The 24,994-nt window shown below is 37.5% G+C and overlaps 1 protein-coding gene and 1 long non-coding RNA gene across 4 annotated transcripts in view; one reads left to right on the forward strand and one right to left on the reverse strand.

Annotated features, from left to right (window-relative positions):
- ADAMTS18 (ADAM metallopeptidase with thrombospondin type 1 motif 18) overlaps window positions 1-24,994 on the forward strand; it is a 77,479-nt gene that overhangs the window by 16,240 nt on the left and 36,245 nt on the right. The window contains exons 4-9 of one of the 3 annotated variants that reach the window (XM_085306433.1): window positions 12,800-13,082; window positions 16,253-16,452; window positions 17,184-17,267; window positions 18,158-18,317; window positions 18,939-19,044; window positions 23,935-24,072. In XM_085306433.1, the coding sequence (XP_085162559.1) occupies window positions 12,800-13,082; window positions 16,253-16,452; window positions 17,184-17,267; window positions 18,158-18,317; window positions 18,939-19,044; window positions 23,935-24,072 (971 nt within the window). Of the gene's footprint in view, window positions 1-12,799; window positions 13,087-16,252; window positions 16,453-17,183; window positions 17,268-18,112; window positions 18,318-18,938; window positions 19,045-23,934; window positions 24,073-24,994 lie in introns of those variants that run through there. The other 2 variants (XM_085306432.1, XM_085306431.1) reach the window with 2 other exon arrangements.
- The window catches only part of LOC146595078 (uncharacterized), a 149,771-nt gene continuing 149,029 nt past the window's right edge, over window positions 24,253-24,994 (reverse strand). Inside the window, exon 4 of the long non-coding RNA XR_014896021.1 lies at window positions 24,253-24,538. This is a non-coding gene — a long non-coding RNA (uncharacterized LOC146595078). The remainder of the gene's footprint in view (window positions 24,539-24,994) is intronic.

Genomic DNA, 24,994 nt, shown 5'->3' on the forward strand with positions numbered 1-24,994 from the left:
AACCTACTCTTCAGTAGATTCATTGCAGAAAGAATGTCAGGTCGCTTAGGAAATTTGGCCTCCTAAATCTTCTGCTGAAACTTCTTTTTTAATGATGTTTTACCATCCCTTTATGACTTGGCAGCTAAGCGGCCTTCAGATTCCATGTGATTGTACCTCCCTAGACTGTACTGTATTTTCCTTTCAGTAAGAAGGCCTAMAGGGTTCAGCATTAGCATCTGAACTAATATGACGGCAATAGATTTCTAAATTTATTGGACCAATATCATACAGGGACTGTCGTCTTTGAAGAAGATATTGCTTCCAAGCACTCACTGCATTGCTTCTCAGAGACCGTCACAGAATTACATGTGTTATTGGTAGTCCACAGACCATGCTTGGGGAACATAGTGTGGTAGGTAGTACATTGAAAACACTCTACTGTTGAAATGCTTTCCTTAAGAAATGCTATTCACGCGCTTCAAACTAACAGCAAATGTTTGCTTGCTGCCATAGGAATCCAAGGTCTCCCTTCTTGGATTAGTTTGTGAGTCTCTGTAGAAATGGAAACTTTTCTGTCTGTCTTTTCCTCAGCTKCCTTTTTGTCCTCTGTTTTCACTCTAATTCCTGGAGAAGTATAATAGAACTGATTTCTTCAATGAAACAAAATATGTAAATGCTCCTGTGCCAGTCTTCGTGCTTTTCTTAAGATTCACCCCAGTTATAGAGTCACATAATTCACTGGTTTATGCTAAAATGTGCTTGTGGTAAAATCATGACCATTTTACTTCTGTACGCCTAGTCAGCAAGTACAAGTTGCACCCAGATTTGAACACTTGGAGACTTTGTTATGTTAAGAATCCAAATACTGGTTTAGACTTGTATCTTGTACTTTGAACTTATCTGCTGACATCCTGTCTACTGATATAAATTGGTGTAGATGCATTGATTTTAGTGAATTTACCTCACATTGTACTGAAAATACAGACCAACATTAAGCTAGTGTTACCATTTCAGTTTTACAAAGACAGTTTTGGCATGAACTTGTATGTTATACCAAGCCAGGACATATTTGGGGCAGTTTTGCATGTGATAAAACGTTTTTCTACTACAAAGATTTCTGTAGTTAGAAAAGATACTGAAAATTATTTCTCATCAAGCTTTCATTTATAATTGTTTTTAAAACTTTTCTAAACTGGGACAAGCTCATCCAGTTTTCCGACTTTTAATTTCAGTCAGTTATATCAACAAAACAGTTAGATGCTCCCCTTTGTGCATCATTCCTTTAAAATTCCCTTAAAATGTGGGCCAATTTGTAGGAGAGAGGAGTGTGAATGAGTGCCCACTCAAGCTAGGACAGGAATCAATGCGGGATATCTGCACTCTGCTGGCTTACTGCACTTGGCTACAAATAGGACAACAAAGAATCTTCTCAGGACCAACGGCACACTGGACTGATGTAATATTGTGAATGGAGATTTTATGGGTATAAATTGTGCCAAAAAATGAGACCTTTTCATGACATAGAATCAAGATGAGTGTTACTTCATTTAGTGTGCCAAATAACTCACTGCTTATTGCAATGCCCATTCTAAATTAAGATCTGGATGATAAGGATGGTTTACTGTTTATCTAAGTATTACATATAGCTGTCCTTATATAGGTTTTGCAATGTTGTGAAAAATTGAGAAAATGGTGAGATCTTATTTTAAATTGGTGGACCTTAGAATGTTGCTTCTGTGCCTTTCAGGTTTAAGGTATGAATTGTGTCCAAAGTTTTACTGATTTGCCATTTCCTAGAAAAAAGAATATGATTCAGCCACACCTAGACTGTTAGTCTTTTTCAAAGATGTGATTATAGGAATTTTTTTTTATTTTCTGCTCCACCTTTGACAGTGATGCTARGCAATGAGGCTGTTTCGTACATAGGCATACATAAAGTGTTATAACAAGGGAATTCCTGTTAATGAGCAAACCTGTCAATTTTCTCAAACTCTGTTGAATGTGACGGTGCATTTCTGGGAGATGTATTATGTAGCAGCGTTGTGCCGTGAGACCCCACTCGCAGGAACAAGCCCATCCGGGGATGRGACAAGGGATAGACCCCAGGGCAGAGCTGTGTTTGGGAAATGCGTCTTCGAACAGGGCACATTTCCACGTGGACTCTCCTGGGTGACCCTCCAGGTGGCAGTGACCATGTCCACGTGGTGCAGCTGGTTGGTGGGTCACAGCTCRAGCTACACAGTGGCATTCCCAAGCTTGGGCCTGCGGGAGAAAGGCCATGCGCTTACAGTGAGCGAGATACAGGCATTTAAACAGAACAACCACACTGGGGTTAAATATGACACTTCACAAGTCGCTCTCRAGCATCTGCAGGGTAGACTACACCCATAGTCCCTGAAAACTTCACTGTTTGKTTTTTTTTTTAATCTTTTCTTGTGTCAAGGAAGTAAATGCAAATACTCTGTCTTAAAATTTGAGAAATGAGGCACAGGGATGCTAGGTGACGGAAGCATTGGGAGGCTCCAGGTTCTAGCCTCACATTCTAGCTATTAGGCCATTTTTACTGCCAGTGCTTTTTGTTTTCTGCTCCCTTGATGGCCTTTCTTCCAGTCCTCTTCTCCTTCCCACATAGATATTTCAACACATATATATGTCTGTCTGTGTGTGTGTAATATCTGCAAAGCTGATACTTTGCTCCCTGCAGAGTTCCTTGTGACCACTCTCTCATGTAACTAATCCATAGCAAAGAGTACTCCAACAAGGAAAATTAAAAGGTTGGGAACCACTGATTTAACTTCTTAGTAAGCAGTACAGCTCGCAATCAGATGTAACCCGAGCCCCTTGCTATTGGAGCTGCTTGARCTATTCATAGCAAAATAAAATTGTTATGGGAATTGAGCTGGATGTATTTTGTTTGAATGCAAATTATCCCAGGTCAGACGGTCTCAGATCTTCTGTCCCCTTAAATTCATTTTCATCATCTCTGCCAGCCCAAAGCTTTTATCTGGATCTTGGTCAGGGACAAGTATGTATGGGTAGTGAACTCTCATCATCTAGAGCAGTCCCTTTGGGACTTGGATATTTCATGTAGAGTAAGTAACTCTGAAGCTGAGACTTTTGCTGTTCCCTCTGAGGGAAGGATTTGCTGTCAGCTAGCACAGTTGGAGTGTTCAAGCTTATTTAGAAAGTACCTCTGTCTGTTGGCTGTGACTTATACATGGTATATTGTAAGAGTGAGTGAGTCTTTCATGCTTGTCAGCCACCCTGAGGCTCATGATACGTGTTGTTCTCCTGAAAGATGCCAAAGTCCCATCACCATAGGAAAAGCTGAGTTTTCACACACACACACACACACACACACAAAATAATAATTCTAGTACACATGATCATGAAGGGCTAAAAAAGAATCCTAAAATCTCAATCCACAGTGGTTGAAGAAATCAGAAAGCAAGCAAGACACCAGACCCTTTCAGCATTATTTTTTAAAAAATCTAATGATTTATAGTCTCATTTCCTGCAAGGCCTGATTCATGACTTCTAATGTTTGGAGTTACATGTCTGATGGGGAAGAGTGTTCCTAGTCGGAAACACTCAAAGCAAGCCTCTGATAATGCTAAATATCCATGGAAAAGAATTTCCAAGTACTGATTTTAGTTAACTGTCATCAGTTCTCTTTATTAAGGAGTTTGTTCTCTGTTTCATTATTTTTAAATAATCTTATTGGTTCTGCCTTTAGCACAATTACAGAAGAGATGATTCATTAAGAAAGCCTGTAGTTTCCCCAGAATATTAGTACATTTGAATCTCACCCACACAGAATCGATCATCCATACACAGAGGAGGAACAGAATCCTGAGAGTCCATTTTCACTGCACCAACTCCTTAGAGCAGCACAGGTAATTCATAGAAAACCATCCTCAGGGTGAAATTTTGCCCTGTCCAAAGGTCTACTAAAGATCTAGACGTCTGGAAGTCAAGTTTTAGAGATTTAAGAGTGCTTTTATAAAGGTGCTTTTATCTTACGCTGCTCCACTGAATGGGAAGGGGGAGGAGGGTTGCATTTTCTATGCCTTAAAGTTGCTCTGAGGTAGAGCTCCTATCATGCTTATAAGGGCTCTCTTATGACCTGATCCAGCAATGTACTCGGTTAAGTGGAATGCAGGACTAGGGCATGAAACTACCTTCTAAAGTCAGTTATTCTGTTATTCTTGATGCACCATAAGTAACTAATCAACTGTAAGACAGCACAGGACAAATAGTAGGCTGTCTCTTTTTAGGAAAAGTGAAGCATAAATGCATTCATAAAATAATCCTCCTGTTTCCTGTTTGCTTTCAGAGCTGTCATAACTAATAAAATATCTAGATTTTATCTTACAGTTTCAGAGATTTGCTTAAATAGGCTATGCCCAACTGCTTATATAAGTACCAAGTCTGAATTTGATCTGTTGGTTTTAGCTAATTGCTTTCTGGAACCAWCAGAACAAGCAGAGAGCCCAACAGYTGGTGCATTTGCTTGTGTCCTGATTGCTACTCTGGGCCCATGCTGATGGAATCRTCAGTGAAGGGATCTAGAATGTCACTTAATTTAAATGTGATTAGTGCATAATTCATGTCATGCTACTGCAGTTTACGTTATTATTTTTCCTGTTCATTTATGATGTATACTGTTGGGTTTTTTTTAAGCATGAGAAATGAGGAATTAGATACTGAGGATCTAAAATGAGAATTTTAGATACTCGGATAACAAGGATTTAATTTCTGGTAAAGCAACTGAATTTCTCATTACCCTTCTATACTACAATTTAATATATTTAAATACCAATGTGACTGGTTCAATTACCTTAAAGGGAGGAACAAATAAGAGTATTTCCTTATTTGCCACATGTTGACAGAGGATTGCATAAAGATGTTTTAAACAAGTTCAGTCAACTGCAAAAATACAAAGGCACTATTCAGAGATAACTTCATCTTTGTTCATATAGGAATAATTAAAGACAAGCAATTTTGTTACCTTGTTTTAATAATTGCTGGTTGTTCTGCATAGCACTCTTTCTGAGAAAAGGAACAGAGTAGCCTTTCATGACTAACTCAGAGTGGCAATTTGAAGGTCTTACTGTCTGAGGACCTGATTGAAGGAGAGTAAATTGCGATATTGTTAAATATTCAACACTTTACATTTGCAAGAAATCTATATTGTGTTAGAAAACGGAATAAAGTGAGTTATTTTTGTGAGTCATTTGGAATCTAAAGAAAAAGGTGATCTGCTGTACAACTCTCAAGTCAAAATAGGCAACTGGTGATTCTTACGTTTCTTTCATGACTGAAATATTTTAGTCTGTATAAAAGCCATTAACTTAACCTAAACATTTGGTGTGGTACAGAGCCAGATATTCCAATCTGGTGAAAATCAGTAAAGGTCTGCTGAGGTTATTCTCGTCACACCAGGACCCTGTCCAATGAAGTACTGTGTTTGTGCTTCCCTGACTCTGGGATAGTCATCAGCTAGTGTTGCCCATGCACAAACTTGATACTTTTCCTGGAGGATGARTGAATTTGTTTGACCAACATAAAAACAAGGGAAAAGTTTAGTAACTTAAATTCTCTTTTGTTTAGTGTGTTCACATGCCTTTTTGCTGCCTGGTTTGGGATAGGATCAAAAATGAAAATGCTCTGAGTTTTACTCCTGGGATCTCTGACTTCAATAATATATGTGTATTATTGGAAACCTCATGAGAATCAATTCTCAGTAGTTTCCCAGAACATTTTCTTTCCCAGATTGGTTTAAATGCACTCTGAAAAAGAAATGATATTCAGTTCAATGGGAGCTGCTGGGTGCTTAGAACTCTTTAAAAGTAGATTATTTATTTAACCTATGTATGGATTTAGGGGCCAAATTTTATACTTCTTATTGGAGAATCCTGGGCCACGCTCCTGCTGCTGTGTCTCACAATATTCCTTAAGTTTACCTAGTACCCCAATAACGTGGGTACATCTGTGCAAAGTGCCCTTTTGCAGGGGACAGAAACGATATATGGAGGCAAAACATGCCTCAGCCGTTAGCTGCTGCTGTCCCCATTGCAGCTACCACCCAGAAGAGGGGCTGTAGGTCGCAGCAGAGAGGGAATGAGCCTGTTTAATTACTGTGATTTACTGCCGTCGGTTTGGCTGTTTGCTCATGCTGCGTCCCAGGTGTAAAGGTATCTTTCACCTCAGCAGCACTGTGCAGTTGAGCTCCTACTTTGGGCTTTGTCAGATATGTTGCTTGTCATTTGTTTTCTACCTGATTTCATATCTTAATTTGCTCATTTTGATTATATTTTCCAGAGCGTTGACATGTTGACCCTAACCTGAGAGGTGCTCAATAACTTATCTCTCAAAAAGTCAGTTAGTGATATCAGGTATCTACAATTCTATCCTGCTGGCTGTTATTCTTTGAAATGGTTTTGCTTATGACTGTGGTAAGGTTATAGTCTTGCATATTTTTCACACTACCAACTTAACCCATCCCAAGTCTGCTTCATTACACATTCTCTAAAAAAACAGTAATTTATGTGGACTGTTCACATGTGGGGTTGTTTTGAACACCCTTGTCCTGGGATTGGGTGATAGAATATCCCTGCTTTAGAGGAAGGAGGAATCCAAAGATGAATGCTGGCAGACTGACTAAGACTTTATTCTTCCTGGGCTTCCTTGGCTTATGTGAGGCAGCTGTATCTTTACTGCCTTTTCAGGGCTTGACCTGTTCTCACCAGCTGCCACTTTTTCCTTTGTTTTGAATGAATTTTGTGTCGGGCTGCAGGTATGTGTATAGTGGACTGCCATCTCCGCATAGGTTTCTTGGAGTGTGCCTTTGGCAGACAGATCTGAAATCACTCTGCCTGATCTCCTAGCTGCCGGCCATCAACTAGCTCTGTTACAAAAAACCATATAGACACATTAGCATGATGCTGTGCTTGAGCTATTAAGCCCAGTCTCTCAGCAGCTGCCTTGCTTCTGGTTTGGGCTGGCTTGCCTCCAGCTGCCTTGGARCACGAGCAGAGCGGACAGAGGGCTGACCGCAAACATGTGGATCATCTCTATGCCTAGCGAAGTGACTACCACTATTTAGGCTATAAAACCTGAGGCAAGGGGCTCGTCTGCCATCGTTCTGTGGTGGAGTCCGAGCGGAGGTGCAAGGGTTGTGTGAGACAGCTCCCTTCTTGTAGCATGCAGTGCGGCGTGTTGGTATGTGAAAATTGACATCTACCCAATTCYAGAGGCCAGTCTGGGCCCAAAGGCTGCTGAGGTAGCGCTAAGTTGTGTGAATACCTTATCGTTTGCTGGAACTCCGTCATATCCTCATTCAACTTCTAATATACTTGTTATTCGAGAAGGGAAAATGTTCTCACAGACAAAACCTGCAGGCAGGACCCTGGATGTAGGGGAGTCCCTCCTCCAACGAGGGAACTCTCTGCTGGYGGAGGTAGGTCCTTTGTGCTTCCTTTGTGGTGCCAAAGGGCCAGAGACTTAGCAGAACATCAAGGCAGGAAACAAGAGTTCAGCTTTCATTAAAATGACCTGCAGCTAAGATCATTTCATGAGTTTTCAATGCAGAGTAAGTGAGAAAAGCCTGTAACGTGCTGTGATAGGAGATGGCCCCAGTAATATCATGATGGGATTTCTAGATACCTGGATATCTCCTGGCTGTGGACCTCTGATGATTTCAGATAATTAGCAACTATAGTTCTTAGCTCATCTTTTCTGATTCCTTCCATTTCAAAGAAATTCTTCATTTATTTTTTATGTGTTTTAAGTAGAACTAAAAGCTGTACTTTGTGATACGTGCTATAATGCTCGTTAAGATGCRTTTGAATTAATGATTTGTGGTGTTTAGGAGCAAGACAGTTGGGAAATAATGCAACAGAGGTCTTGGATCAATGTCCGCTAGTGTCTGTGTAAAGCTGTATGCCAATTTCAGTTGGCCTTTTGTCAAATCCTTTAAAACTTTGTGTGAATATTAGGAACCATTTTAATGGGTGTGAAACTATATTTAACTCTTCCTTTTGAGAAATGTTTCATCATGAGTGCATGCACAACCATCTGGTCATGTAGACTTCATGAATTCTTTGACCACTGTTGTAACTGCTATCAGTTAAAACAGTGAGTTTTAACACTCTTAGTTTCATATATATATATATTCATACTATAACATTGAATAAAGCATTCTGGAAATAAGCAGTGTTGCTTAGAYAATATGTGCAAATATTTTGCAGCACTCTGTTTAGTCTAGATACTCCTGTCATCATGCAAAATGTAATTTAATTTTGCATCAGTCAGTACTTAGCACATTTATTTAGCAGAGATATTGCAGTTCATTTATTCATATGTTTTAGTTTTCAGTTTCATTATGTTTCTTAGCTCTTTTTTTTTTTTTTTNTTTTTTTTTTTTTTTGCATCTGCTTTATGAAACTCCAGTAACTTTAAGATGCATATGGCCAAGCTGTTGCCTTTAATTTAATTAACACATAATGAAAATTCCTTGTATGCAAACAGAGAATCCACAGCCATGAGGCTGTTCTAGTTTTGAGCAAGGGTTTCTCTGCTTTCTCAGAACTTAGACTTCTTAAAATACATGCAAGAAAAATAAATTCTGAAAAGCCTCCTTAGTATGATGGGTCACTCAGAGTCATTGCGGTATATCTTGCAGAGCCTGTTTCTTGGAGATGCTGAAAACCTCAGAGTGAATTAGGCTTACAAGTCCGTAAGATCCCATGGACCTCACTCAGAGTCTAAGAGTACAAGGGAAGGCTGATGGAAGGACCTCTGTGCTGGTTCAGTAAGATGCAAGTGAGACCTCCCTGAACAGATGGTATTTTAGAGCAGGACTCCCAAACTATTCATTGTGGATCTGAAATCRGTGGAATATTTACTTTGTATAGCTAGATAAACTTTCAGTGATTTAAAAATTCCCATTATTCTTCAGCTCCTAATCTCAGTTAAACAAACCCTGAAGCAGATTTTGTTTTATCATCTCCCTTGTCCAAATTTATTTTTGAGATTCTTCCTCCTTTTGGAAAATACCAAGAAAAAAGAACAAGTGCCTTGCTTTGGTGATAGCATCCTGATATTGAAGAATTTTACAAAGGTGTATTCCAGTCTGAAAATTCCTTTAGCCCAGAGCTAAGCAAACATTTCATAACAAATAAAGGATGGGAGGAATGTTGCCTTCTCATCTCTTCCTGACTTGTCTGCAAACAAACTGCAAGTTCCTCTAATTTAYTGATTACAGTATTATTTGCTAGCCACACAGATCAACCTGTGTCTTCCAGTTTACTTTCCAAAATTGCAGAATCTTCCTTACAGAGGGATAGCGAATTTGTGCTGTGAGGGAAGAATAAAAGAACAGCAAATTCCAACTGAGGAATCTCTTGGGTTTTCCTTCCCACCAAGTTCACACAATTGCTGCTATTGTTAGCAATAGCCACAGTGGGAGAGAGAGAGTAGTTAGGAGTCCCTGGCCTTTYGCATGCTGTGTTGTCTAGACATAGTAAAAATGTTAGATTTTGTCATAACTGCTTCCTGTCGCAGTATTATAATCACTGAACATCTGAAGAAAAATTGGAGTGTGGACATATCTGACCCCCTCCTTTTAGGGTTCCAAACCCACCAAAGTTAGTGGAAACATATCATCAAGTTCTGATGCAAGGAGAATCACATGTACACTTGAAGTTACTGGCAGTAGAAAGGACTATTGCAAAAAAAAATTGCATGACAATTTTGACAGTATTTATTCATCTACAGAATTATTTGAGCTGGAGAAATGTATTGCATCTAACTCATGACTGTGGTGATGTTTCTGCAGAAAAACTTCTGAATGACAGTTTTTCTAACACTGCCTAGCAGTAGAGACTAGCAAAACTCTGGCCTTCATCAGGAAGCAGGAATTCTTTGGCGGTGTACGGTTAGAACAGCTGATTCTGTGCTGCTATCCTGCATTTATGCCTTGGTCTTTCTCAGCTGGCATATGCTCCAGTTGACCTAATGATGGCCATAGGCCACTTTAGCTAAGACTAAAATTCAAGAACCTGCAAGAAAAGGATCGGCAGTTATTGTCCAATTGCCACTTTCCACCAACCCAGAAGACTGCATTTCTGTCGGAAGCCAGGTCAGCATTCTCAGCATTCTCAGATTATTTGAAACCGTCTTGAAACCATCCAGTAACTGGAAGAAGTCAGAATGGTCTGTGACTGAATGAGTGTTCAGACTGCTCTGTGACACTTCACCATTTCTTCTTGACAACATTATAAAACTGAATGTTATCAAAAAAGAAGACATCTTTCGTTCATGCAACATTTTTCAATTTGCAGGACTTGTCTGATGTAAAACGCAAAGGAAAGAGGTCTCATTGGAAGATTCAGGGTCTTTTCCGCTGGAAAAATGTGAATATATTTTTTAGTCAGTTACAGCATATGAAAACTGTGCAGAAAAACACATTCAGCACAGGGTCCAGAATTCAATTCGCCTTTTTATTTCCGGAATTCTCCATCCACCYTTATAATGTTAAATATAGAAATTACATTTGAGGCTGAAGCTTGGTGTAGTCAGGGACAGTTTCTTACAGGAAAATGTRGAAAATCCTTTGTTCCATATGGTTTGAATCACTTACAAAATGAATCCTACAGGAATAATTTCAGATGTGGAAACCTTTAAAATAGGGAAATAAAAAACAGATTTACTCCATTTCTGTTTTCAAAAAAAAAAAAAAGTGCCCAGTTATCAGCAGTGCTCTCTCTAACTCTAGCAGATAAAAATTGCCTCTTTGTTAGAATCACTTTTAAATTATGTGATGACACACATCGTCAGGATTAAAATATTAGTTGTCTTCCCTACAGGAAACTACTTTGCCATGACCAAATGTGATCTGACATTTGAAATATGCCAACTTATTGCAGTGAGCAGGCAAGCTGAATTCTTGTCAGTGATGAAAAGCCTGTTTTATTCTCTAGTCGACAATTTTATCCTTCATTTAGAATGTTAAGTAGATATAAGATGAGATACATAATTACAAATTTATGTTGAAGAAAAGAGAGTGGGCAAGTTATTTATCAGAGGATAGTCTACAATTGTTTTCTTATTATCATTTGGGAGACAATTAGACCCTCCCAAGTCATAATATAGAACCACTTTTATTGACAAAATTAAGATCATGCTGTGATCTTGTGAGCAGTTGCAGTACGTTCCCAGTAGAGATGCTGATATTGTACTGTGAAGATGCTATTGATCTTGTTCTGACCATCTGGAAAAATACAGAAGTGAATTTCATTTAAAAAAGGCATGGTGTCTGATTGCAGTGTTGAGAACCTGTATATCTCTGGTAAATCCTTTTAACAGGGATGAATTTAAATTCAATTTTAGCATTAGCTAAGTAAACAGTTAAAGCTGTGAGGATTTCACATGTAACTTCCTATTTTCACGTGCTTTACATTTTCTGTTGAATATTCCTCATGGGAAACCAGTGCAGAAAATTCCACAAATCCTTAAGAAATACCATGCTGGTCTTAGGTATTGAAATTGCTCTTTTTCTGATATCATTGGCATTCTGGACCTAGGAGCTCAGGCAAAAGCAAAGCATCAATTTCAGAAGGGATTATGTGATACATGTCTAAAATATCTGCGTTTTCAAAGAATGTTTTTTAAGGAAAGAGGTAGAATCATGATCTGGGAGGACTTAGATGTCAGGCAAGATGGTTTGCAGTTGACATTTGTTTGTCTGCAYATACTTTTCTGAAGCAAAAGAGATATGTGGCTCTTGTGGGATACTTATTTTGTTGGAAAGGTGTTGGCACATGGTAGAGCTGATCCAAAACAAAAATCTGTATCTAGTATTACATATATAATGTAATAGAATTACAGCTGATGAAACAAATTCTTGTTTTTTGACTTGGTAAAAAAGAATGTTTATCACAACATGTTTCACAAAAACAAGAAATGAACTAAAATCATAAGTGATTAATGAGCTGCATGGAAATACTTCCTCAGTGCCACCCACATTTCTCTGGCTCTGGTCCTGGAAACACTTCATCACATGTGCAGTTTTATGCATAGATACTATGTGAAAAATACCATAGTTTTCCCATGCTTACTTCTGTCTTTTAGGGATACAAGGAGAACAAAAAGATGCTTGCTTTCACTGATGAGTTTTATCTTGTATGAAGCAATAAAATTTAAACTTACTTTATCACGATAAATTGCTAGGAATTGTTTACTGAATAATGGTACTAAAATGTTTAGAAGCTTTATCTTTGCACTGATGCACCAGAGTGTGCTTAGGTTTCTACTTAGAGGAATCTTAAGTCTGGATTTCCTGGCTGGTAATACTTGATTTTGAAAAGATTGAATCTTAATTCAAATTTTTCTGCTTTACTCATCTATACACTTACTAGAAATACCATTTTCAAAAGCATTTTCTCTTTGTCTGAGACCATATAGCCTGTATGTATACATATGTACACACACAAATACACACTATGAAGTACAGATTAATACTGCATCTTGAATTAGTCCTGGCACCATATGAAAGTGTTATGCTGGCAGCCTGACAGACTGAAGCATTCTTGTTCTGTGTGTTAGCAAACATGAAACCTGGTCACCTCCAAAGCGAAGCAAAGCATATTTTAATTGAAAATAGTTAGCCTGTATCTTGAATAAAACTAATTTTAACTGACAGAGAGAATATTTCAATCTCTCTAGAGCCTTTGGAGGGAGATCACTTTAAGAGCTATCATGTTCCAACTGTAAAACTTGACAGCCTTTCCTCTAATTTATGTTTGCTTTTCAGTCAGGTTTAATAAGGACACAGAAGATYGAATTCCTTATATCTCCATTACCTCAGCAGCTAGCAAAGGAGCACAACTACACATCACCTCCTGGACACCATCCACACGTATTATATAAACGAACAGCAGAAGAGAAGGTGCATCAGTACACAGTAGAGTCCAATCCCAAATACTTTTCCCTTCGTCATCACAGAATTCACACTTCCCACAAGTCTCATGCTCAAGCGAATGGTTACCACCATGGAATGTTTCAAAAGCAGCATTTTTGTGGACGTCGCAAGAAATGTATGTAAGGAAACTTTCTCTCCTTGTTTGAGATAGTGGCTCTTAGAGACTGTATGGTGATTCCTAGGTGTGGTTTGTAGTCACCTTTGTTTTGGAGATGTCATAATTTCAAATAATACGGCTATAAAAGAAAATAGATATGGGAACATGATTACTCTTTTAAATTTAAGCCATCATCCTTGTTATAAAGCCATCAGAATCACTAATTACTTTTCTTATTCTCCACCTAAATTAAAGATCCCTTACCTGACTTCTTGAAATWACCTTAGGTTTCAGTAAGCCATTCTGTTCCAGACTGCCACTTTTGCACAGTTACTGATTCCAGGTCCCTGAACTGTTCTCTTCTAGTCTGGGATATGTAATTAATTCAGCTTGAGGATGGAGGAAAAGCCTTTTGAATCATTAAGTTCTGACAGGATGGAGGATATGTCTTTCAGAACTCACCATTTGATAATGAAATTCTTAGCAACTGAGATCTTCAAAAAGAACCTCCCACATAAATTGTTTAAATAAAATTTTGTAGCCACCTCTTAAAAAACATATTGGAATATATTATCCTGCCAAGGTCTGTTCTGAGGCCTTCATTAGACCCTCAAATTGCATAATATTTTAGAGCCCCCTTGGAGCCTACAACTGTACTTAAAACATTCTGCTGACTCCATTTAAAAGCTGATCTGCTTCTGAGTTGAGTTTCTTAATGAGAGTCTCCAGGACTGCACACAGAATTGAAAACACTGTCTCAGGCTAGTTATATTCTTCCAACCTCCTACCTGARTTCTGAGAAAATGAGCAGGTTCCTTTCCAAAAGGAATGTAAGGAAGAAAGAGGAAAACAAATAGCAGGGAAAGGAAGGAAGWAGTAGTGGAAAAGGTGGCTGAGACCAACGCCTTTCTGAAGCTATGAGTTCTCAGCTGCAGTTTTAACTGAATTTTTGTTAAATGAAGAACACACAGTTAGCCTCCAGCAGTGAAGAGTTTAGTATGTGATTTACCCTTCATCACTTAGGAACTTGGTGTCAGAGGCACAGTTAGATCCAGTTAAATAAGGTAGCATTTAATTACCTTAACCATAAAACTCATTCTTTCCACATCCTGCAGTCTTCCACTTCAAATAGGATGTACCTGTGACCTTCTGAAAGAAATGAAAGAGGAATTCTAAAAAATAATAGCCTAATTCTCTACCTAGCCTTCATTACTCTGTAGAGCAAGTATAACTCACCTTCATTAAATAAATGTGGTCTAACAAATAAAATTATATGATCATTTAATTGAATAGGTCAAACAAAGGATATAGAAGGAAAGATACCACTGCGGTGAAGGCAACACCCCTTCTGTGATTATTTGAAGCACGAGGGGAAGCAGACACTTTTTTTTCTTCTCTTTCTCCCCCTTTTTTTTGGTAGTTTTTACCTTTTTCTCTAGTCTTGTTCTGAGATCAGAAGTCATATCAGTTTGAAATCTTGAGGAAGATTAATCTGGACATCTGGAATAGAAAATTTCAACCTGAATGAACAAAGGCATAAGAACTGAGAATGCAGTGTCATGGAAGGCAATCCTCTGTTATTAGCGCTGCCTATATTCAAGGTTTATTCATCCTAAGCCAGCAAAGAATCCAAGCTTGCTGATCAGTAAGACTGCAGAGCACGTTGTCACTTTTAATGGCATAAAAGCAGCTTGTCCCATTCACCATCTTTTAAAATTTCATATACTGGCAGTTTGTAAGCACTAGAGAAGCCAGTTAATCATCTTTCAAACTTTTCCTCACAATCTAAATGTCTTTAGATCATGCAGACTGAATGGACTGTAGTCAGTAGATCATACTTAAAAGATACTGCTGCTGCTCATGTTTTATTAATAGCCAAAGAGTTAATTTGAGAGTAAAACTATGCTGCTTGTGGATCAGTCTACAGGACGTGTGAACATGACTTCTTATGACTTAAGTGCCTTCAAGTTGTTTTGCCTTCAAAATAGTACATGGAAAGTGATGTGTACTGAATTGTACACTTCATTCTTGGGTGAGGCATGTCGACATGATTTCAGCAGAGAAGAGGAGCTCTTTGAGCTTATAAAGGAAAATTGTTTATAATGAATTTTGCATTTTAAAATCTTACTAATACAGAGACTTGTAGTGTTAATTTTAGTTCAGAGTTCTTGAAAGTAGATGCTGTTGTCCATTCTACAGTATTCTCGATTTCCCAGTTTGGCCTGAAAAGAGACAGCTACAGTTTCAGCCCTGCCATTGGAATATCTTTCTGATGAGGCATAGGCAGGGCTTTTTAATTACCTAAGACTTCCTCATTTTTGTCATATTACATCCCTATGACCAAAAAAAAAAAAAAAAAAAAAAAAATCCTACTGTTATCTTAATAATATTTGAAGTGACCTTTGAGTTAATTCTTGATGCCAAAGAAGCACAGGTATATCCAAAAGAAGCTATGAGCAGCAAGAAAACTATAGGCTTTAGCTTTCTTTTCCCACTTCTGTCTTTCTTTAGAAACTGAGTGAGTCCATTCTTTAACCATGCAATTATACAAGCACAAAGGGGAAAAGTGCAGCCCAACATTAGGATGCGCAGGCTGGATACACATATCCTGTTGACCAAGCCTTGATTGCTGCTTCCTGACATTTCCTATACTAAGTAAATATATTCCCAGCAGGGATAAATCTCTGTGGCAAATTTGCATAGAAGGCTAATGTCAGTCAAATAGCAGCCTAACAGGAATCTTGCTTTTGGCATGTGTCTTCTTTCTGTACTCATGGTGGACAGCTGATGTGGAAAGGAGTTTTTGAACCATCTGCTAGGTAAGTAGCACAGGCCAAACACCTCAGGAAGTTACCAACGGGACAAAACAAATTTTGATACTCTTTTAAAAAATCTGAGTATATCTTTTGCTGCAAATACTGCCATTTTATTAGATTCATTCCTTATGTTAAATTATTTATTGTATACAAATGTCGTTCTCCCTTTCCCTTCCCTCGCTGTAACTATCCTTCCCTCAAGAATTAATTAGGTCTTATTTACTAAATATATTAGAACTTCCTACCAGTAAATATTAAATCACATGCTATAAAAATAATCTAAGGCTCTAAACCTGTGTTATTTTATTATCTGATAAAACTGCTTATGGGTGATCTGAACCCTTTCCAAAATTGAATTTTATTTCCTTTTAGATGCACCTAAGCCTCCCACAGAAGAGACATACATTCGCTCAGATGAATATGGGACTTCTCCAAGGTTCAAAAGATCATCTGCTAAAATTCAGAAAAATGGGAGTCTAAACGTTGAAACTCTTGTTGTGGCAGATAAAAAAATGTTGGAGAAACATGGCAAGGAAAATGTTACAACTTATATCTTAACAGTTATGAATATGGTAAGATCTGATGCAACTGAAGTATGTCTTTCCCTGAGGAATACTGGTATGTCAAAATAGTACCTTTCATCAGACAAACAGTGATAGCAAAAAGAGCATGCACACTTTACAAACACAAGCTCTCCTTCAAGCCTGATCTCATATATTATTTATGCTAAAAAGCTGCTTAAAAATACATCCTTAGATCATCATGGCTATGGCAATACTACTACAGGGTAAAAAATAGGTACGTTTGGAAAATACTTAAARTATTGAAGTGTTTATTTTGTAATACAAGGAAGCAGGTACTCATCAAAAGTTTAATTTCCCTCAGTATTATAAGATTTTACTTTGTTTCACCTGATGTCACTCCTTGAAACAAAAATTTATAAGAAAGCACATATTTATTCCGAGAAAAATAATTTAACTGGAAATATTTTTCCTTTGAGGATTTCCTCTTCTTTAGTTTGGTACTGCAGAAACTTGATTACACTTGATCCAGAAGAACAGGGACAGAACAAAGCCCTGTGAAATCAGTAGAAGTTTTTCAAGTTTTTTGAATAAATGCAGTGGTTTGGGGCATAATTCTTCTCAGTTAAGCTCTTTTAGAGTAAATCCTGCAAACCATATAATTACAGCAATTTGTGCTGAAAACTGAAGCCCAATGTAATAACCCAATACGTATAGTCAGTTTTTTGAAAAGTTTTTTTAGTACATGTAGGTGATATTTCCTGCTTGAATCATCATTACAGGTTTCCAGTCTGTTTAAAGATGGAACAATTGGAAGTGACATAAACATTATTGTTGTGAGCCTTCTTCTTTTGGAACAAGAGCCTGTAAGTTGTCACAATTACTATGTAGTGCACTTTATTTGACACTGTTCACAGGGAGCATTGGACATGTCCAGGTTATGTACATGAACTCTTATTGGAAGTTGCTTATGACATAAAGCACAAGAGGAAGACTGATATCACAAAAACCTGCAAAGTCACATTTTCTACATTTCACTGCTTCTACTTTTTTGATACTAAATCATGATTTTGATTAAAATGTTCTTGAGAAATTTTGAAACGCTTCTGCTAATAATTTCCTCCCTGTTCTTGAAGAGAGAGGGCTGGAATGAGAAGTCTACTTAAGAAGTATCTGAATAAATATACAGATTTTGAAGTGGGCCTAGGTAAGACTGGCTTTCCAGGGTATGATCAGTGGGAAGGAATCAAAAGTCCCAAACTGAAGACAGCATGTAAGGTGGGAGTTGAGCCTGTTCTTTGGGGAATGATGGTGAAAGAAAATAATACAAAATCGTTTTCATAAGAAGAAATATGAATTTGTGGTTGGTCAACCTAGCTGGCTAATACTGTTCCTSCACAGAAATTTCTGAATATTTTAAACAAAAGACTGAAAATGTTTTAGCTTTCAGCTTTGACAAAAAACAGATATATTTGTACACAGTAAGAAACYGGTGAAATCTTTTCATTTTCAACTGTTTCCAACCATCAGCTTTGAAAACAACTATGTGTCTAGGGAGAGGTTCAGTTTTATTTTATAGTTGTGATTCATCAATCAACAGAATTGGTCATCACAGTTAACATGAGAATGCGTAAGTTTATATGCAACAAATATGAAAAAAATAACTCCTTTTCCCTACCCATCTCTTCTTCCTTCATTTACCTTCCTGAAGTACTGGTGGAAGCACCTTATTTCTGTGTCTGTGAAATATCTACAGGGTGGATTATTGATTAACCACCACGCGGACCAGTCGCTGAACAGCTTTTGTCAATGGCAATCTGCTCTGGTCGGGAAGAATGGAAAGCGCCATGACCATGCCATCTTGCTTACGGGTTTTGATATCTGCTCTTGGAAAAATGAGCCCTGTGATACTTTAGGTATAGTATGTAAATGTGTCCTGAGAAACTCATGGATATCAATAGCAGCATCTTGATAAATAAAACAGAAATCTTTTAGAATAAAGAAAGGTCAATTTTGCATATAGCCGTAATCTTCTCAAAGGTGACAGAGCAGTATTAACATTACATATTTTCCTTTGAGGTACCTAGAAGAAAATGAGAATTATTGGTGTCTTTGTCCAGCAAAAATGACAAAATAAGCTTTCAGAAGACATCYTTCTGGACTGTCACCTTTTCAAGCAATATCTGTGATTTTGAAAATATTTCTAGCCCACTCTGATTTTTATTTTTCTGTGACTACTTGACTCTTCATGAATGGGATTCCTCCCTAATATGGGAGCATTAGAGGCAATGAATGATGTTTACTGTAAAAATGCATTTCTTTGGGCTGGGTTTGATTTGCATATACTTCTTATACAGGAATCTCTTTATTATCAAATAGAAATCTGCAGAAATTCTTCCACGATTAAACTGATCAAGTAGAAAAATACCTTCATGTATCACAACTGACAAATACTGACGTACTAGGACCTGTGCAAATGATGTAKGTATTTTGCATTCTGTAGAGAAACAATCTCTTGTAATGTTTTCTTCCTCCAGGATTTGCCCCTATCAGTGGTATGTGCAGTAAATACCGTAGTTGCACCATCAATGAAGATACAGGCCTTGGACTGGCTTTTACAATTGCTCATGAATCTGGACACAAGTAAGTTATTTTCCACTAGTCTTGCGTTCTGTTTTTATAAATATGTAAATGAATGGCAACATAGTGATTCTATGTTTCCATTAGCCAGCTAATTATAGATCATTTACAGAGCAATATAATTGTTAGACTGTATAGAGCTTCCCATTAATGTTTTGGTCTTTATTAAATGTCATCTCTTCAGCAATCCTGAAAGTAACCACTGTGAGATTTTCATTTATTTTGCTGCTGTAGGTGGAGTCACCTTATTCTGACACAGGTACATCACTATTGTTCTTACTTTGGCAGGAAGCTGTAGACAGTTTTAGGTCAAACAGAAATCAAGGCTCTTCACTCAGAGATGTGTCCTATAGCATTAAGTGGTGAATCGACTGCCTGTGGTTGTTTTTGTTTTTTGCCATTATATATATTCCAGTAAATAATCAGAACAAACAGTTAGAGCTGACAATAATCTACAATATTCCCATGCTCCTATCATATGCCAGTAGACAAATAGCTCTTGTAGTAGTGTGGTTGCTCCAAAAAGAGAAGGAACAGAACAGCTTACAGTATGGAGACACAATCTCTCTGAGTCTCTGAAAGGTCTCTTTCCCGGAAAACTCTGTGCTTCATAGAGTCTTGGATCCATTCATCCCATTCAACCTCTCCTTCTTTGTTCTCTGTACCTATTTAATGGGTACGTTGGTTCAAAACAACCTTTGTGGGGGTTTCTGCCTTTCTGCATATTTTTGATTTTCAGTTCTAACACAGCTCAGATGGAATTCTTTCTAACCACTGGCAGTATAGAAGCATAGCTTCTCTATGTGGTGCAGATCACAAACATGAAATCAAGGGTCAGAGAAAATATAGGTATAGATGGTTATTTTCTGCAGTTACATTTCTACACAGAATACCTTTTTAAAAGGCAGCGCTACTGTATTCTCCTGTTTAGTCAAGGCATGAATCCTTCTGATTCTGCATGACTGAATCAGGACTATTTAGTTTTCATTGTACAGATATGCTCTGCAGTATATACTATGACCTAATGTCTACATGAGTGACCCTTTCACAGGTTTCTGTACATCTGAAGGGAAACAAGGAATTAAAGAATAATCCAGCTACCAGTGAAGTCCATGGGAACTGTGCCAATGCTTTCRATGAGACCAAATAAGTAAAATACCTATGGCTTGATGCTCATGTTACACTAATGCAATTTCACTGACCTCAGTAAATTTTTTAATGCCCTTCCATCGGTGTTAGGAGAGAATCTGATCCATAGATTATTTTTCAAGAATTGTCCCCTTAGTCTTTTAGTTGCCTGCCTTCCTCTTTAACTTCTTCTTATTCTCTTTGAGAGAATGATATATTAATTACTTATCTTATACTTGGATTTTTTCCAATGTTGTTGGATTTTTTTCTTTTTTACCACTGCCATTTTATTCAGCCTGTCTTTGGTTTACTTTAGTGCTCCTGCATCATGCTTCTGCATTTTGTCTAAGAGAATACATTTTATCTCCTGGAAGGAAAAAACCTGCCACAGATACAAAATGTCTTTGTTAACATTTGTTTGTGCTGGTGTTCCTGAGACTACTTACTATGAAGTGGAAGAAGACAGGATTTGGTCTCTATAATACTCAGATTCCTGGAAGAAAAATGTTTAGAGGATTTATCCCTTACAATCTTACTAATAATCAGAGAATAGATGGGACTGCAGCTTTGAAAACAGTACATCATCATATAAATGATGTAAGATAGCTCAGTATGATTTTGAAACTTTAAGATCTCTGTCTGTTGATCATCCCAGCTTAAATAACAGCTTCACAAGTGCTCTGAAAAGTGATGTCTTCTGGGAATTAATGAAGGCTCAGGYGAAGGTAAAAAGTATTTCTCATCTGACAGGACAATACCTGTTCCCTGGAGTTTTCTCCTTTTACTCCTTGAATTTCCACTGTGTGTTTTTGAAAGTCAGACATTATTTCACAGAGTTCCTTCCTGATCTCACTATTTAAGACATATAGGACAGACTTAAATGTAAATGTAGGATTAGTACCATTCTTAACTTCTTTAGTAAACTGAGTGGTCAAATATTGCACATATTTAAACATATAGCTGGAAGGAGTGATTTGACTATTTTATATTGATCTCGTATCAATATAGATCCATTGAAGCAAAGTGTGCTCGTGTATGAAAAACTGTGACAGCTCTGGAGGTGATGAGGTCCACTGTGAAAATATTAAGCTAAAGATATCATAATAGCAGAATACTGTATACTGTAGAGGTTACACTTACAGTGGCTCCAGGTGTTACATATTTTTATGATTTTCTTTAAATAGTTCRTGTTTTTTACCTGAAAGCTTAATCGTTCCTTTGGGAGTTCAGAGCCTATTGTGTCAGTGGATATTAAATCTATAGGTTCTTTGGCTGGAATGCATGTGAATAAAATTATTATTTTCTAAAGCATTACAAAATACTAGCTCAGTTAGGAGCTTTTTGTCCATTTATAGAATAAACCATATTTTTTTTTTCTAGAAAGTTTACATCTTCAGCTTGAGGCAACACATGCAGTAACTCTGGTGGGCCTGCAATGATTTATAATAATAGAGAATCGAGTCCAGTGAATTAGATATTCCCTGCACATGCACACATTATATTCATAAAATCACTAGTGTACTACAACACTGAAGTAACAGATTATGAAATTTCTGTTTAAAACACATTGGAATTCACAGATGTCCTGTACAGTGAGTAAATATAAAGCACTGAAAGAAAAAAAATTTGAAAATTAGTTTTGTTACAACCATAAATTCCACATCATTTATCATATTTAATATGACTTTTATTATTGCTTATTATTCATTATATTTTTGTAACACTTCTACTGAAAGCAGGGCCACATGATGCTACAGACTGTGCAGAGCACCCAATAAAAGGCAGTATTCCCACTAAAAAGCTTTCAGTCTAGACAAAGTAAGTGAGAGAGGAAATCAGAGGCATGGAAAAGAAAGTGATTTGACTGAGATAATATAGCAATTTAACGGCCAAAATAGGAAATGGAATCAGATGTTTATGTTAATACTTGGTATTCTATTCATTCAGTCACACTTCTTTTGGTACACAGATTGAACATAGCTTTACCGTTCTTCCTTCAAATTGGGAGAACRGTTCTATTCTATTCCTACACTGATATTTTGCTGGGCAATTCAAGTTAATGGGAGTTGTCACTATGATAAGAAAGGCTCAGACTGCATGCATGTTTTAAGCTGATAGATATATAGGCAGTATATGACTGTGAGAGAAGTTAAGATCCATTAGTGTTTTACCTCCATCCATCTCAATGGCATTCTCTTTGTACGTGCCCTAAATGTGCATCTTCCCTTTCACAAGGATTGCAAGGATAACAGCAGGGTCTTTCTGGGTTAGAATGACAGAAGTGATGCTATTAGCATTCTCTCTACTGCGCGCAGAGATCAACAAGACATACATACCCAAGCATGCCTGAGTACTGTGTTTTCAGAACATTCAGAAAATTGCATAGAAACAAAATATAAAAAAACTGCTTGAAATAATTACAGATACAGCTGGGTTGTGATGTACTCTGATACACTTAATTTTAGCATTAATCCACTAATAAAAAGGTTTCTGTATTTATGAACTGGTGGGTGAAAAGGTGAAAAATACTATCATTGTGGATATTACTATAAATGATGCAAAGAAATTCCTTACTCCTCCCTAAATGTGTCATCAGCACAATGCACAAAGTGGCCYGATACAAAAATTCAGTCAAATTGCAGACTTTACCAGTCATTACCATGATACATGGGGAAATAAAACTAGCTTTAATTCTTAGTGGTACATTATGGTGGTTATTTAGTCCATCATGGGGCTATTGTCAGAGCTGACTCATTTGGTGGCAGAGGAGAAAATTCTGCTGGAAGCAAGAAGCCAAGTTACTAGGCAGGATTAGGAGACAGAAGGGTACATGGAGTAAAAGTGGCTTCAAGGTAATTTCTCTAATGTAATTATCTGCACAAGTCATTAATCACAAGGTTGTTTGTTTGGTTTTTTTTTAATAATGTACTTCATATATTGTTCATGTGACAATATAGTACCTAGAGTATAAACCTGATTTTGGCATTGATTTGTACATTATTGTCCCATTTGACTAATGCTACATAGACGAAGAGCTATACTTTTGATTTAAACCTTTTATAACATACCTGTGTTACGATGATATTGCAAGGAACTTGGCGTCTGTTTATCTGTAGGGTAGGCCTATCATAGACAGTGGCAGGTTAGCTTTTTCCCCYCTATTACCCCAAGCAGTTCCTTCCAAGAGCAGTGTCATTAGTAGTGAGGAAGATGACTCCAAGTAACCTCAGTTCTTGGCTTGTTCTGTGACGATCAACAAGGCAGCCAAGTACAACAGCGATTTTTATAATGTGAAGTGGAACATTTTCATGACTGAATGCATCCACTCATTTCAGAAGCACCACAAAAACTAGATAATAAATTTCACTGGCAATGCATGATACAATAAATGGGGAGAATTTTAGGAAAGAGAAATTGTTTAATGGTGAAATGTCTCTCACAGTCTGCAGCTCTGGTATCTATGTGCCAGTGTCTTGTCATTAACTCCCACTGCAGAGCTCCTGTGCATCACCAGTATGGGTCTTTCTGGAAACTTGACAACCTTTCTCTAATCAGATAAGTATATGATAGCAACAACATTTGAATGCTACTAACTGGAGCTTTTTTCATACTAATAATCATTTGTATGTTAGTTTTTACATATGCTTTCATCCCTTTGTGGAATTCGAGCATAGGGATGTTGCCCAGAAAGAGTTTCTTCTGCCCCAAATTTTGTCTTGCTTCTGATTATCTAGATTCCACTCTCATGTATGGTTCTCTTTTCAGCTTTGGTATGATTCATGATGGAGAAGGAAATCCTTGTAGAAAAGCTGAGGGTAATATTATGTCTCCCACACTAACAGGAAACAATGGAGTGTTTTCTTGGTCTGTGTGCAGCAGGCAGTATCTCAACAAATTTCTAAGGTAGGTCAGATGTAAATCTGGGCCAGTGCCAGGGAATATATCTTAGTAGCAGGGCATGAACTCTTGAACAGACATAAAAATTACTAAAGTGTGAAATTCACTTCTTTTTAAATGTACTCAAACCAACGTACTATTTGAGCCCACACACTTGGACTTATGAGGCGTATAAGTGGTATGCTATGTATGCAAAGTGTCTTTGTCCTGCCTCTTTCTAGAAGAATGAATTTCACCCTCCATGAATATCCTGCTGTAATGACTGGCATGCCGTTCTTTCCCAGGGATTCCTGTCCACAGCTCAGTTTATTAGAGAATTAGAAGGAAGTGAACACAAAAGAGGGCAGACACAGTGGTACCAAATTCATTACAAAATGTAAATTAACACTAGCGGCCTTTCTCCCTGAATTTTTCTCTTTTGATGTAGTTCATGCAATGAGTAGGCACATTTTCCATTTTCCATATACTGCTTCTGGGAAAGAAAAAAGAGAGAGATGTTAATTGTTTCTCTAACAAGTTGGCATTATTCAGTGATGTTTTTCAAGGAGCTGTCTTTTGATGCATATTTAATATCATGAGAAACGCAGTCCTTCTTTCCTGTACAAATGTATTTTATTTTGTTAGTCCTACATGGGCATAATGTGCATCATTCCAAAAAAATATGTAAGTAAGTGGTACTAAGTCCCAGATCCTGAAAAGCTGTTTTAGATATTAATTCCTTAATTAGAGTCAGAATCAAGAACCTAGATACTTCTGTGGATCTGATCCTTGCACTCCAAATTAGTATTTCAGACTAGCAGACAGGAAAGATGACAGTTCTGGTGATTTTGACTGCTAAATGATGACAGATATTCTAAGTGCAGAAGCAGAGTGCAAACTACAAAGTCATATAAGCCCTCCAGCATGCAGTATGGTCCAACAGACATAC

Source organism: Rhea americana, unplaced genomic scaffold (assembly GCF_003343005.1).
Source record: "Rhea americana isolate MKP2758 unplaced genomic scaffold, rheAme1 scaffold_24, whole genome shotgun sequence".
In the NCBI taxonomy this organism is placed as follows: domain Eukaryota; kingdom Metazoa; phylum Chordata; class Aves; order Rheiformes; family Rheidae; genus Rhea; species Rhea americana.